Source organism: Pholcus phalangioides, unplaced genomic scaffold, assembly GCF_987345545.1.
Source record: "Pholcus phalangioides strain wild (caught in Gottingen) unplaced genomic scaffold, Ppha-v1.0 ptg000007l_1, whole genome shotgun sequence".
Lineage (NCBI taxonomy): Eukaryota > Metazoa > Arthropoda > Arachnida > Araneae > Pholcidae > Pholcus > Pholcus phalangioides.
In genome coordinates, this window is record NW_028301600.1 from 43,473,888 (window position 1) to 43,487,467 (window position 13,580).

The 13,580-nt window shown below is 36.3% G+C and overlaps 1 protein-coding gene across 1 annotated transcript in view; it reads left to right on the forward strand.

The window, feature by feature from the left end:
* The first annotated feature begins 5,049 nt into the window (after positions 1-5,049).
* The window catches only part of LOC149085328 (tyrosine-protein kinase Src42A-like), a 46,931-nt gene continuing 38,400 nt past the window's right edge, over positions 5,050-13,580 (forward strand). Inside the window, exon 1 of the mRNA XM_089233284.1 lies at positions 5,050-5,759. Within this exon, the coding sequence (XP_089089410.1) occupies positions 5,341-5,759 (419 nt within the window). The 5' untranslated portion in view covers positions 5,050-5,340. The remainder of the gene's footprint in view (positions 5,760-13,580) is intronic.

Below are 13,580 nucleotides of genomic sequence, written 5' to 3' on the forward strand. Positions count from 1 at the left end.
ATTTAACAATATGAGCTATATTTATTATATTAGCAATATGTGCTATGTGTGCTATATTTCTATATACGCAGAATCGACTAATTCTGGTATTTAAAATATTCTTTTCTTTGTTTGAAAAAAGAAATGCTTGACGTCCACACACACATCCCAGATATTAAATCTGTCATTTCAGATATGCCTTATAAGATCTGAATGATTTTCGTTGTCTGTTGAAATATATTTTTACTACAAGAGAGAGAGAGAGCAACACCCTTTGCAGATAATTGTAGAAAATATGAATATGTGAAGCGTATTCACACTGAACGAGCTTCATTCAACATACGGCTACGGAATAGCCAATCACACTTGGCAACTGTTGAGTTTCTGAAAGACCTGACAAAAGCCGTGTGAATAATTCTTTTCTGGAATGTGATTAACGAAGTGTTGAAATGACATGATGGTAAATAGTTATGATTCTTGTAACAATTATGTACGTATATATTTTATTTGTTATTTTAGCTTCAAAACAGTTTTAAGCTACTGGTTGTACGTCTTCCACACATCCACTTCGAAATAATCATATCTGAATAACTGTTGAATTATAATGTTGATTATGACGATTTGCCGCGTCAATGAAGAGATCATATTATGATGTGACTTAAACACACCATTATTTTGATAATTAAATTAATTAATTTCAATCGTAAAGATTTATGTCTGATGTTTTGTCGGGTAATGAAGATATCGACAATTTTTTATAGATCAGTTTAAGAGTGGTCATTCAATTCAATCACGATCGTTTCATATCGAATTCGACTGGTTTTTTGAAAGTGCATTTGTATGTGTGCCTAGCTGCTTGAACAATGTGCAAATTGAATCATAGCATCAATATTACAGGAGGCCCAATGTTTACATATCTCTCGGTTCATCACTATTGGATATTTCACATTATCTCAAGGCCTACTTACAACAATCATTCTATTGAGAAAAAAATGTATTTCCAGATTAAATTAATAATTCAAGTCAAGTACTTCCAAACCGCTAATTCTAATGTGAATTAAATTCACGAGATAATCAAGTAAGTTATCAATCTTATGTTTCGGGAAGACACTCTGAAAATTACTCACATCATCAACAATCACTTATTTCTGAAATACGAAATGCTTCCCATGTTCACTTATAAGATCTATCATTGTTTAATGTCGTTCCCTGAATGTCGTATATCTTCTATAATATGTAAGTGTATTTGTGCGTATGTGAGCATGCTTAAATTTCTGTTACGAAAAAAAAAAAAAAAAAAAAATACTCCTCTCACATTTTCTTCCAAATGAAATACTTCTCAGTGTTAACTCTATGTTGTATGCACGGCTAAAATATTATGTGACAATTATTTGTAGTTATAATTCTCACGTGAAATTATTAGTGTCTGATCTGAAAGAAGAAAAATATGGTTAATCCTCTCTGAGGAGATGTTTTGTTGAATTGCTGTTGGACATGGAAATAAAAGTTGTGATCTTGAATCTTGTATATTTTTTACTCCGTAAATAGAACAGACTAGACGAGTTCTGGACCCAATTCTTGAGCCCCGATTTATACTTTGGAAGGAAAAGTTAGCATATAATTGCAACTGAACAAAAATTAATGTAAATTTATAGATGAATGAAAGAAACTGTTTTAGAATTAATGCAAGAAGTAATTTTAGAATTACTTTTTAAGAACAATCGAAAAATATCACCATATCTCCCAAACCTATAGATATAAATATATGAAAATTTTGATATTACAAGCAGTGTGATAATTACAAGCAGAACTGAACATTTTTCCAATAAAAAAAATTGTGCTGCACTGATTCAGAAAAAAATTGTTAAAATTATAGTAGGGGAGACCAGGACTGGTTAGCAACAGTTTGCGGTTTATTATTTTTGAGGGCAAGTGTGATTTAGTTATGGCAATTTTGATTGTGTCTATGAAAACTACGTCTATTCGGCTACATTATAGCATTTTTTCATTCCTGAATATCTATCATTTAGACGTGGGAGTGCTTGAAAGTCATCAAGTCAAGTTTTCAGGTCGATAAGATACTCGTCTAAAGTGTCAAGGGATGTTTAGAGGTGTCAAGAGTTCGATAGCCGGTTCGTTTTTCATCAAAAACGTTCCTGACGCGAGGGCACAACAGAAACAGCGACATGACCACAAATAAAAGTTTGCTACATGAGGGAGTCTCACACCTAGGGGTTGGCTCACCAACCACTCGATGAGTATTAAAAAAAGAGGCTGTGTGCCGTTCGGAAGCGGCAATAAATTGTAAGTCCCGGTCTAATTAGCCCTCGTGTAAAGAAAATGACCTTAAAGTCAAGCTGGCTTCGTTGAAAATACGTGAAAACCCGGGACATTTCTGCAAAAAAGTCAGGACTGTCCTGGCAAATACGGGACGTATGATCACGCGAATAGGCTGACAATATTGTCTTGAGAAAAATACGTAAAATTGGGTTCGCATATACGGAAAAATACGGGACATTGCCAATTATCGCCAAATCACAGTGAAATTGCCAATTATGACACAAACTTTTAAAACAAACACCAATTTTGAAATGGTAAAAAAAAAAAAAAAAGTTGTTTCGGTCACCCCCACTTCCCCAATTTTGAAAAGGTTTTCAGAATAAATTCGTTTGTGGTGATTCGAGAATTCCGAATTATTTTTTTTCTCAAGACAAAAAAGAATCACGCGCGCGATTCAACTTCATTTTTTTTTTCCATGCCGTAAACTTTAATGAAATCAAAGTCTTTTTGAAGCACATCCTTAGAACTACATTTTTTGACACTTTCGTCACAAAATGTAGAATGTGCTTCAAAAAGAATTTGAAGCACATCGTTGAAGCTCATTTTTTGACATTTTCGGACACTTGAAAAATTTCTGGAACAACCTCAATCTTAAAAATTACTAGACTTTTGGCAACTAAAGGCTTTTTCCCTATACGACAGTGTTTGTCAAAAAGTGCGTCGTTGCTGTTAGGGGCGTCGCCAACCTTCGTCAGGCGAGTTGGAGATGTTCATTTGTGTAACTATTTGTGCTTTGAAGTGGTTTTTTTATTAGTGAGAATATCTACTAAACTATTATGGACCGCAGATGTACCATGAACTAGGCAAGGGAGCCACGGGTGACAGAATTTATTTTCCAGCATGGCTCATGTCTTTGACCACCTGCTTCTATCTCTTCGTTGAGACAGAGTGGCGGGCCATGTTCTACTTAAGAGCCCTATGATATTTAGATAACGGCAAAGTTACTGTAATAGAGAGCTAATAGGAGGCCTCCGTCGTTCCAGCAGAAAAAGCAAAAGCAAAACTCAATTTCTGGAACTCGAACTGGTGTGTTAGTAAGATATTTGCAGTTTTATACAAAACGTATAATATTCAAAGAAAATACAAATATATATATATCACCAAAAATAAAATGCCACCTCGTCAAACTCATAGTTAATGAGTTATGGACATTACCTGCATCAACGTTTTTGGTGGAAGTAACGAATTCAAGTGAACTCTGTTTAAAAAACGGACATTTTTGAAAAAAAGTCGGAGCAGCCAAAAAAAACAAAAAAAAGTGTACTATCCTGGGAAATGCGGGACGTATAGGTCACCCTAATTATAAGTATATTTTGGTTATAACTATAAGTATTATAAGTACTGTATATTAGTTATAAGTATTATAAGTATATTTATTATAAATATTATAAGCTAGTGTTTAAAAGTTTTAACGGGATGGATAGGATGGACGATGATAGGCATCGTCCATCGTCAATCGACTGCTTCGATAAGGGTACACCATTATCGTTTGGTGAGGACAAGTCCAGGTTGTGGTGTCTCCCAGGTAATTTTCTTTAACAGGATTGGCAATAAATGAAATAACTCACCCTGGATGTCGTGAATTCTACCACAATTGACACGTTTGAAAATAAATACGACAAACATATAGGATAAATCGAAAGTCAAAATTTGTTCAAAATTTTTGCTCGTTATGCGAATTACTCGTTATCCGAATCGCTCGTTAACCGGAGTTCCACTGGATACAGAAGAAGTTATGAAATTGTTTCGGAAAGACAAGTCTCTCGCTGTTTTTCGATCATATTTATCGTCAAAATCTCTGCTTGTAAATAGCTGTTTCAGTGAATAAATCTATAACATCCTGCAAATTGTTTCATCCTCTACTCATTTCAAGGCCTTGTGGGATAAATTATCCGAAAAGATTTGGTATCAGAAGTGGGATAATTCAAGGACTTGAATGGTGAAGACGAGAAGGATGCAAATGGACGAGATGCGAGAACAGTTGGGCCAGTTGATGTCTGTTATGGGCTAGATGAAATTGGGCATCGCGTGGAAGAGATAATAAATCTGCCGCCACTATCAACACGTCCATCGCTGCCATCAGAGAGGTTGTCACTGCCGTAAACACCTCCATCGTCGGTGTGAAGGATGACGTCGCCACTGCCATAGCTGGGGTAAAGGATAACATAAACACTGCCGTCACAGAGGCGAAAGTTGTTTTTTTTACGCTATAAATTCATCATAAAGGGACACGTGAAAGTCTGGTCTGGGGGCCCTAAAATATCTCGGCCTACGGGCCCTGCTCTAGGATGTGGGGACCATGGGGGCATGATACATATATTTTTATGGCATCTTTTTTAGCCACCTCGTTAAGGAATTTTGCTTTTTGTGGCCTTTGTATAAAATAAGAACATAATTATAATATTTGATTCAAACAAGAAATAAAAATTAAAGTTGGCATCGTTGAACATACATTAAATAACGGAACCTTTTTGCACAAAAGTCGGGACGAGCAAAATTATGTGACAATACGAGAATGCCCTAGGAAATATCGTACATATGGTCATGATATGATGTCCCGTATATTTTGGAAGGTATGGTCAGCATTTGTTTTTCTTCTTATATGACGTCACAAAAAACATCGATGACAATTTAAAGGTTTTGTTGTCTTTCGTATTTCTGATAATATTTATTTATGATCGAATGGCAACATATCAAGTGATAATTAAGAGTTTTGGAGGGGAAAAGGGGAAGAGAAAGCTTACAGTGGTGGTTGTTTGTCAGAGTGGCTCCACTATCCGTTTTAAGGCGGGGGTTGTTCTTGGTTCTGAAGTAAAGTAGTTGATTTTAAACGTGGGATGTGAGAGGCGATGTTGGGCTTCTCGTTGTTATCTCAGTGTGGTGAAAAAAGAAATGAAATGTTGATCCTGTTTAATCAGTGCATTTATTTGAAGGCAATCGAATGCAAGCGTGCCTGAAAAACATCGATTTCCGGCCATCAACAGCCTGCAATTTGCATTCGGAAGTATTGTTTTTGACATCATGGGTAATTGCTTCAGTCGCTCTGCAAATAAAAGTGTTAAAAAAAGTGACATCTCTAATCAGACCCCTGTTGTAGGTAATTTAGACAATGGGCCCACAACAATTAATGCCCATGTTTCTGTACAATCTCACGAACCTACTATTCGACATACCGAAGGTGTTGTGCGGAGTGGGCCCATTCTCCCTACGATACCTATGGATAATGAGAGCCTATCTGGGATCAATGCTAAAGTTTTTGTTGCATTATATGATTACGATGCGAGGACTGATGAAGATCTCAGTTTCAAAAAGGGCGAGCATTTAGAAATTTTAAATGATACTCAAGGCGACTGGTGGTTTGCGCGGTCCAAGGCGACCAAAAAGGAAGGATATATACCGTCAAATTATGTGGCAAAATTGAAGTCTATTGAAGCTGAACTGTAAGTCATGTATTTTAATTTAATGGGTTTGGTTTGCATGTGGTTCAGAGCTATATTTTTATTATATATATTTTGGACATCTCTCAGGATATTTGAATTTGCGGTGAAATTGCAAACCTTCATGTGTTCTTTAAGGACCTGATCTCATCAACATTCTTGATTGCAAACTATTTGAATGAATTCCATAGTTTTTAATTGGCACATGCAAACAATGTAATGCGTAATTAAACATTTAGACGTTGAAGGTTTGTATTCTACGAATTGCCAAGGGTCAGAGTAGAGCAATTTAGCAAAAATAGATTTTAGATTTTTTTTATCTATTTAATAAAACTTCATGTCTAAAATATAGAATAAACAATTCATACTTCAATTTTTTCGTAGCTCATTATTTTATTGACTATTTTAATCATTCGGGAGCAAATAATTTGATGATGTTCAAATCATTTATTAAATTTGCAAATCTAAGACTTTGGTCAAAGCAGTCTACTATAATTATATGAATGACAATTTTTAGAGTTGTCATTCAAGTTGTCGGAGCCATCATTGATTAGCAATGATAGCTTCGAGAATCTTGACAATTGTTTTTGTTGGACACGTTTAAATTGAATGTACATGAATGGCAAGGAAGAGTGTTTATACCAGAAGTTTTGAAAGATACATTTGCATTCTGTCAAGGAAACATTTGAAACACTAATATTTTAGCAAATAGGCTGATGCTGAACTGTAAGTGTCTAAAATTTTGTGCTGTTATAGACTTTCTTGATTTCTTTTTTTTTTTTACTTTTTGTTCAACATGTCAGTTTATCTGCGTTTTCACATTAAAATAGTTATTTAATTTTTTTCATTATTCCAAAGCAGGGCTTGACGAATATCAGGTCACCATGGTGACTGATATTGGTGATATCAACTGGTATAATATTGACAAAAACTGATATTGGTGCCTAAAATTTTTTGTGTGATTATTTGCTCAGGCAAAAGAAATATGCATGCCAACCCCTGTTCTAAAGGATCCAATACATAAATTGTAAGCATTAATTTTCATTTACTTTGGACAGTAAAGAGTAGAAACATAATAGCTCTTGACATTACACAGATTTCAACTATAAGTAAGAATTTCGAGTAACAATATCTAGCTGCTGTGGTTGTCGAGTGATCATAGTGACAGACTTGCATCGTGAGGACCCTGGTTCTAACCCCACGTTTGCTACAGTGGTGGTCACCTGAAGTTGGTTTTCTGTGGTTCCTAACTTCAAGACAATGAATGTGAGCCGATCTCCCTGTTGAAAAGTCTTGCCACCAAGAGCAACACGCCTACAACGATACAATTATTCAATCTTTACACTTCACTAATAGTTAGAAAAATTGATGGCAGATGACAGCATTACACAGAAACAAACTTCACATTAGGTTCACAACACATACATGCACAGCTTCCATCATGGCCTAGGTCTACTTCGACCACTTATTAAAATATCTTTGTTGAGATAGAGTGGCTGGCCTTGATCTGGTTAGGAATGAGGTAACAATATCTAAGAAAGCATTTATGACAGAGCTTTACAGATTTTCCAGGCACCAGATCGCCACGACAACTAGGAAATCGGTACTGGCACCCAAAATTTTCTATATTTGATTGCTAATTTAGTCTGCGGATGACAGAAAATTTTCTCATTTCATAATAAAGTGCCTTCCAATATGGGGGATGGGGTCATAAAGTTCCGGAAAAGTTAAAAAAAAAATTAAGACTTTTTCTTGCAAAAAAAAGACAAGCTTGGTTCCTAAAAAATTTGGCTGGTGCCCGATTTGTCAAGCCCTGGCCTCTCTTCTCTGTATGAGCATGGCCCCTGACAAGGGTGGGGCTGACAGGACTTCTGCCTGGGGACCCCCGGAACAATTTTTGCTATTTTTTCACATAAATTCACAATTGAGGGGGCCTGTGAAAGTTTCTAGCCTAGGGGCCCTATAGCAGGATGTGGGGGTCATGTGTATGAGAAACATACTTTCTATTTTATTCTGTGAATTACTGTAGCAGATGGCATTTAGCAGGGTATTTATGATTTTGATTTTAAAAGAAGTCATTCATTTTATCTGTCAAGGAACTTTTGCGAAAAGATAACTGATAATTTTTTTGTTGTCCCAGTTGGATGACATAAAAGAAACGACTTATTAGCACAACCACAAAACCCTGTCTCATATGCAGATAGACTTGAAGGGCTGGGGGGGCATGATGATGTCAGTTCATATATATGAATATACATTATATTAGTCGACTCTGCAATTGATGCTGGGCCCCCCCCCCCCTAGTATCTGCCCATGCCTTATCTGCTGAAAATACTTTCATGTAGAAAAGCCATCTGTTTTTAAACAAATCTTTAAAGGATCTTCAACTTATATAGTTATAATTAAATTAATTGCCCTCTTTAAATCAAACAAAATAACCCTAATAACTGTTAGGACCCATAATAAACTAAAACGTGTTACTCCTTCACAAACAGTTATTTACAGATGTGCATAGGCTAGTGAAATGCATTCTATAGAAATTGAATTTTGATTTTCACAATGTTTCTGACATCAGTGTCATAACCCACTGTGAAAAGTCTGGCCGGTTCAAGAGTTGGCAAGATTTTGGACATTGACCATAACATAAGTTAAACATAGTTTTATTAATAATTATGATTGCTTAACGTATGAAGTTTCCAGATGAGTAAAAAATTATTCGCATTTGCCAACCTGAAATATATTATATAGTTTATGAATAAAATATTGAATCATAAAGTCAAATATTATTTCTCTAATAAAACATTCTTTGACAAAGAATACCTTTCTGTATCAAGACCAATTGTTTTGTCTATTAGATTAAAAATTGAAATCATGCAGACTGGTCTGTTCTTTTTTGGTTAATTGCTATATCAAAGTACTAGGATGTAATATACTGTATGTTTTTGTTCCCTGCTTCCGATAGTTGAGGGCCACCCGGAAAGCAGGGTATACTAAAAATTGCGACGAAGGTTCTAGAACAATCAGTGTTTCTGCAGAACAATCTTAGGAAGAAAGAAAAGGAACAATATCTCTTCCATGCAGAAAATACTGTTATTGCAGAACATTTTGTCAGCCGATCCTGTTGCACTGAAAACATTCTGTTGTAGGGGTTCAACTTTCTATGACTTTTAGAATATGACTGTGTGTGTGTGTCATTGACGACTAACAAGAGAGTTAACTCAGTGAGCAAATATGATTTCCTTCACATGCTAATATATACACACACACACAAGGCTAGGATTACACTATGAAAGTTTGATGAGATCTTCTATCAAACTTTTACATTTTAATCCCAGCTTAAAACAATTACAGTCAAACCTATCTTTCTGGAGACTCTATTTCTCGAAAAAGCGAAAAATTCTTGCATTCACTGTAGTTAATCAATGCATTTTCATCTCTATATTTCGAAGTATTTTTTGAGAAACTCTAGCTCGAAGGCCAAGACACAATGATAGTAAAAAGAAAACGCGGAAATTCCTTTTCTTTTCCGCAAATCTGGCTTTTTCCCGGGATGAAAGAAACTGATAAGGATTATTCTCGTCATAATATTACAACCCATTGTAATGATCTTGCCAATCATAGGTGGTCATGGCCCCCACATCCTGGAGCGGGGGCCCCCAGGTCAGACTTTTCACGTCCCCCTTCTGTAGTCAATTTATAGCCTGAAAAAACAAAAATGATGAGAACTATCCCGGGCCCTGTCAGCTCCTCTTTGTGGGGGCCATGTAGGCGGTCACTATGATTGACTTGGGAAAGTGCAGTAGCATAGGCCGGAGGTGGAGAGACTATCACTTCCCACCCTTCCGTTCGAAGAGATTGTATCCACTTTGCTATGCACATAGCATAGGTGCGCAAAACTGATAAGCCCCAAAGCAGAATGTTTTGCATTGTTCTGCAATGAGCCATCGACTGACTCTTAAATCTGCTGTAAAAATTCCCATAATAGTGTTTTCTACACTTTTCTTAAAATTCTTCCAGATTGTTCTGCTACATGCGGCGCAGATTTCATCATATTCTACTTTGGGGCCCATAATATATTTTTACTCCATTAGCGGTGAAAGATGCTTGTTACTGAATCATTCAGATTTATTTCTCGGTTTGAGTGATAATTTCTCGAGACACGAAAAATCCAAGCAGGATAAAAAATATTAGTTACTGCTGTGTAATTCAGACATTTCACTTACGACCACATTACAGTTGATTGGTTGATCCTATGACGACAACAATTATCATTTGTGAATTGACTTTTTTTTCCGTATCTATGTGATTAAATTTCTGTTTGAGTACCACAAACAACATTTGTGACAACAGAACAGAGTGCATGGTTATCAGCGAGGTCATGGTGATGGCCATCTTTTTAGTTCTCTCAATAATCATCGATAGGGGTTGTGGGGAACAACCCGTTTTGAAAAACGCTTTTAATTTTATAAACTTCCACGCCATCTTAGACCGGGGAGGCGGAAACCCGTTGTGATCTCCAGCCCTGTTTCAGTCGATGGCAGGATCATATATCTCTGCAAATCTTTGCAATAAAAATTTGGGGAAGCATAGCAAAGATAATAGCAATTTTACTTGTAAGTTTATAATCTCGTAAAAGACAATTTTAAGTAATTTTCCGGTAGATTTAGCGATTACTACCAGTGACATGAAATAGGTTTCCCCTCCCCCCCCACGATACGTTGGCGTTGATCTTTGTTAAACGAGAGTCATTCAGTAGCTCATCAGTTAAATTTGATTGCTAACCTTTGTTTTAAACGATCGGTTTGTTCTGAGCCCCAAAGCAGAATATGCTGAACGTTGCAGAACAATCTGGAAGAATTTTAAGTGTAGAAAACACTATTATAGGAATTTTTACCGCAGAACATTTCCAGTCAGCCGAGGGCTCGTTGCAGAACAATGCAAAACAATCTGCTTCGGGTTTTTGAGTTATTGAGAGACAAAGTTGACTGACTCACTTATTCCGAATTTCTGTTGGACAGAATTCAGATTACATTGCTTGGTCTAACACCTCTAATTTTCGGTACCGATTACATCAAATACTGATATGTAAAGGCTTCGTATGACTTGCTAAGGCAGAATCGAATTCTTAATAAATTCCGATCAGAAGAACAAGGATTTAAGCTCTTCATCGACATCTACGAGATATTTCGCCTCTTTATAACCTGTTATTTCGGTACCCAGAGTATTTGCAAAGCATCCTTCTCGATCGTGTAACATAATTTTCATGCTCCCGAGCGTGTCAGCTCAACGTCAGTGGCGGGATCCTTCTTTTTTACTCTTTTTTTTCGTAACGGGAAAAGAGAAAGTTTTCGGAGTATATTTTTCCTTCTTATTGTCTAATATATCCAAGTTAATGAAAGAACATATCGTCCCCACTCATGTTACAATCATGAATGTGAAAATTTTAATTTTTTTTCTTTTTTTATTAGCTGATCGGATACCTAAGTTTTGCCTGAAACGCGAATGTGTTTCCTATTGAAACACGTTACAAAACCTTTTAGGAAAATAACTTCCATAGAGTAACATGGGTAGAGAAAACATTCAAACACGTCACACACACACGCACACACATTTTCTGCATTCTTTTTTTTTTCTAAGGACATTGCACATTCATGCTTCTAGTATGAGGGAGACGATACGTTACCTATATTTATTATAGAAATGGATAAAGATGTGTCTTTTCTGGGTTTATTTTTCTCGGAGTTGGGGAGGGCAGAAGCACTTTTACACGCTGAAAATCAGAAGAAAGCCTTGAATAAAGATGTGCAATTTCCAATGCGGATTATTGAAAATGATTGTGGCACTGAAGGGTTACATATATATATATATAGAAGGGGAAAAAACAGTTTAGATGAAGGCCTGTTAGACCAACATTAGCTTCAGTAGGCTGCTAAATCTGTTGTGCAGATCGACCTCGTAGCTCATCACAACGCGTCCAAATGAACCAATTTCTTTAAAGACCGACGCACAACGGATCTTGTTTGTCTCAAACGATGTGCGGTTGGCCGTCGAAGTCTCCGCGTTGTGCTGAGCCTCTCCTCCAAGCCACTTTTTGTTTAGTTCGGCACTGCGGGACGCGGCTTTAGGCCTCAATAATAGTGTTATTGACTGTGTTATAGTTGTCTATGTACTCCTTGTTGGACTTAGTTTTTTTCCCGTCTTCTAAACAATGTCCTTCCAAGAAGCTTTGTTTTTACTGTGTGTTGTAAGCTCGTACTTCTCATAATTATTAATTTAAAAAACAAATATTTCGAAAGGGATTGAAAAGTGTTGATCTCCCCCCTCTTTCTAATTTAAAGAGCATACCTCCTGCAGAGCTTCCCATTATTATTTTTTATTTTTTTGGAAAACATCACATATTATGCATATATTGCACATATTTTAGCAAGAATGTTTTTGGAAACCCGGTCACTCTTACTTTGCCTCTAGTACTTTATTTATTGTAATTAGTCGATAGCTTTTGTTCTTTCTACTTTATCAGATGTCACATTTTTCACTCCACCTCAACCTTGACCTGGCTCAGTGTCATGTTTTATCATGTGACTTGTTTCGCATCTGTCGAGAGACAATGCTCAAAATTTTATTTAGTTCTAGAACTGTAGTTTTGTACATTTATTTCGAACATCTTGATTGTAATTTTTTTTTGTTTGCTTATTGTTTTCAGTTTCCCATGCAAATATAATTTATACATGACGAGATTTTTATCGGAAGCTTACATTTTCGTTTGTCAAATCTCCGTACAAAAAAAAAGTCGCTTTGTTCCATCAAAAAATTATTTATAGTGAAAAAATTTTCGTTCTTTGCAATATACATGTAGAAACCCTAATATATGTGTATTTGATACAGTATTGAGGATATTAATTTTCTCAGAGTGGGCGTATTGTAGTGGTACATGTCTACAATCTATGTTTGTTTTATATGCACAGTCGTGAACTTAGAGCGGTCAGTTTGATCTCAATTAAATTTGTAGGGGGGAAAAATCGAATGTTGTGAAATTTTATAAGCAGCAAAGCGATGCGTGTGAAACAACGTCGTAGAATAATGCTAGCCTATTTAACTATGTAAAATATAATGACTTTACGCACCAATGAATTGATTCCTCAATGCCAGTTGGTGATGGGAAGTCCTGGCCGTTTTCGTTTCAGCTAAACTAAACTACAATAACCTAAATAAACATGACGAAATCTTCATTTTTGCGAATTAGAAGAGAAGCTTTAGCTCTCCCTTTGTTTTTATTCTTTGAATTTACAGCGTTCTTAAACCGTGCGCAACGTTACATCACTCCTTGTATGAATCCTTGAAAGAATTTTTCTTTCCCCTTTTTCGCTTTCTGAGCGTTTTACGTGAGCGTGTCTTTTACGATACCTGTTGATGTAATCAAATGGACATAAATGCCATGTTCTTCTGAGTTCCTTTATTTCAGTTTTGGATTTTCATAATTATGCTTATTATGTTTGTGAATGAACTTTCAATGGATTGGCTCCCACATTGAGCAGAAATTGAGTTTCTCTTCAAAATCTTTGAGTTATTTTGAAGGGGGGGGGGGGGAAAGGGCGCAAGAAGGTGAGACTGCCTCGCTCCTTGCATTGCAACAACCTTCAAAGGTTTACAATACCTATTTTCATAACTGGTTTCCTCATTTGCTCGGGCGCAGCCCTTAGAAAATCAGTTGGCGGATGAACTGTGTTGTGCGCTACCTGTTACCTATGAAGAAATTTCATCTTGGTTTTATTTTCGTTACTTCCTAGTCAGAGGCGGGTGCACCGGGCACGCTCCCGGGACCCC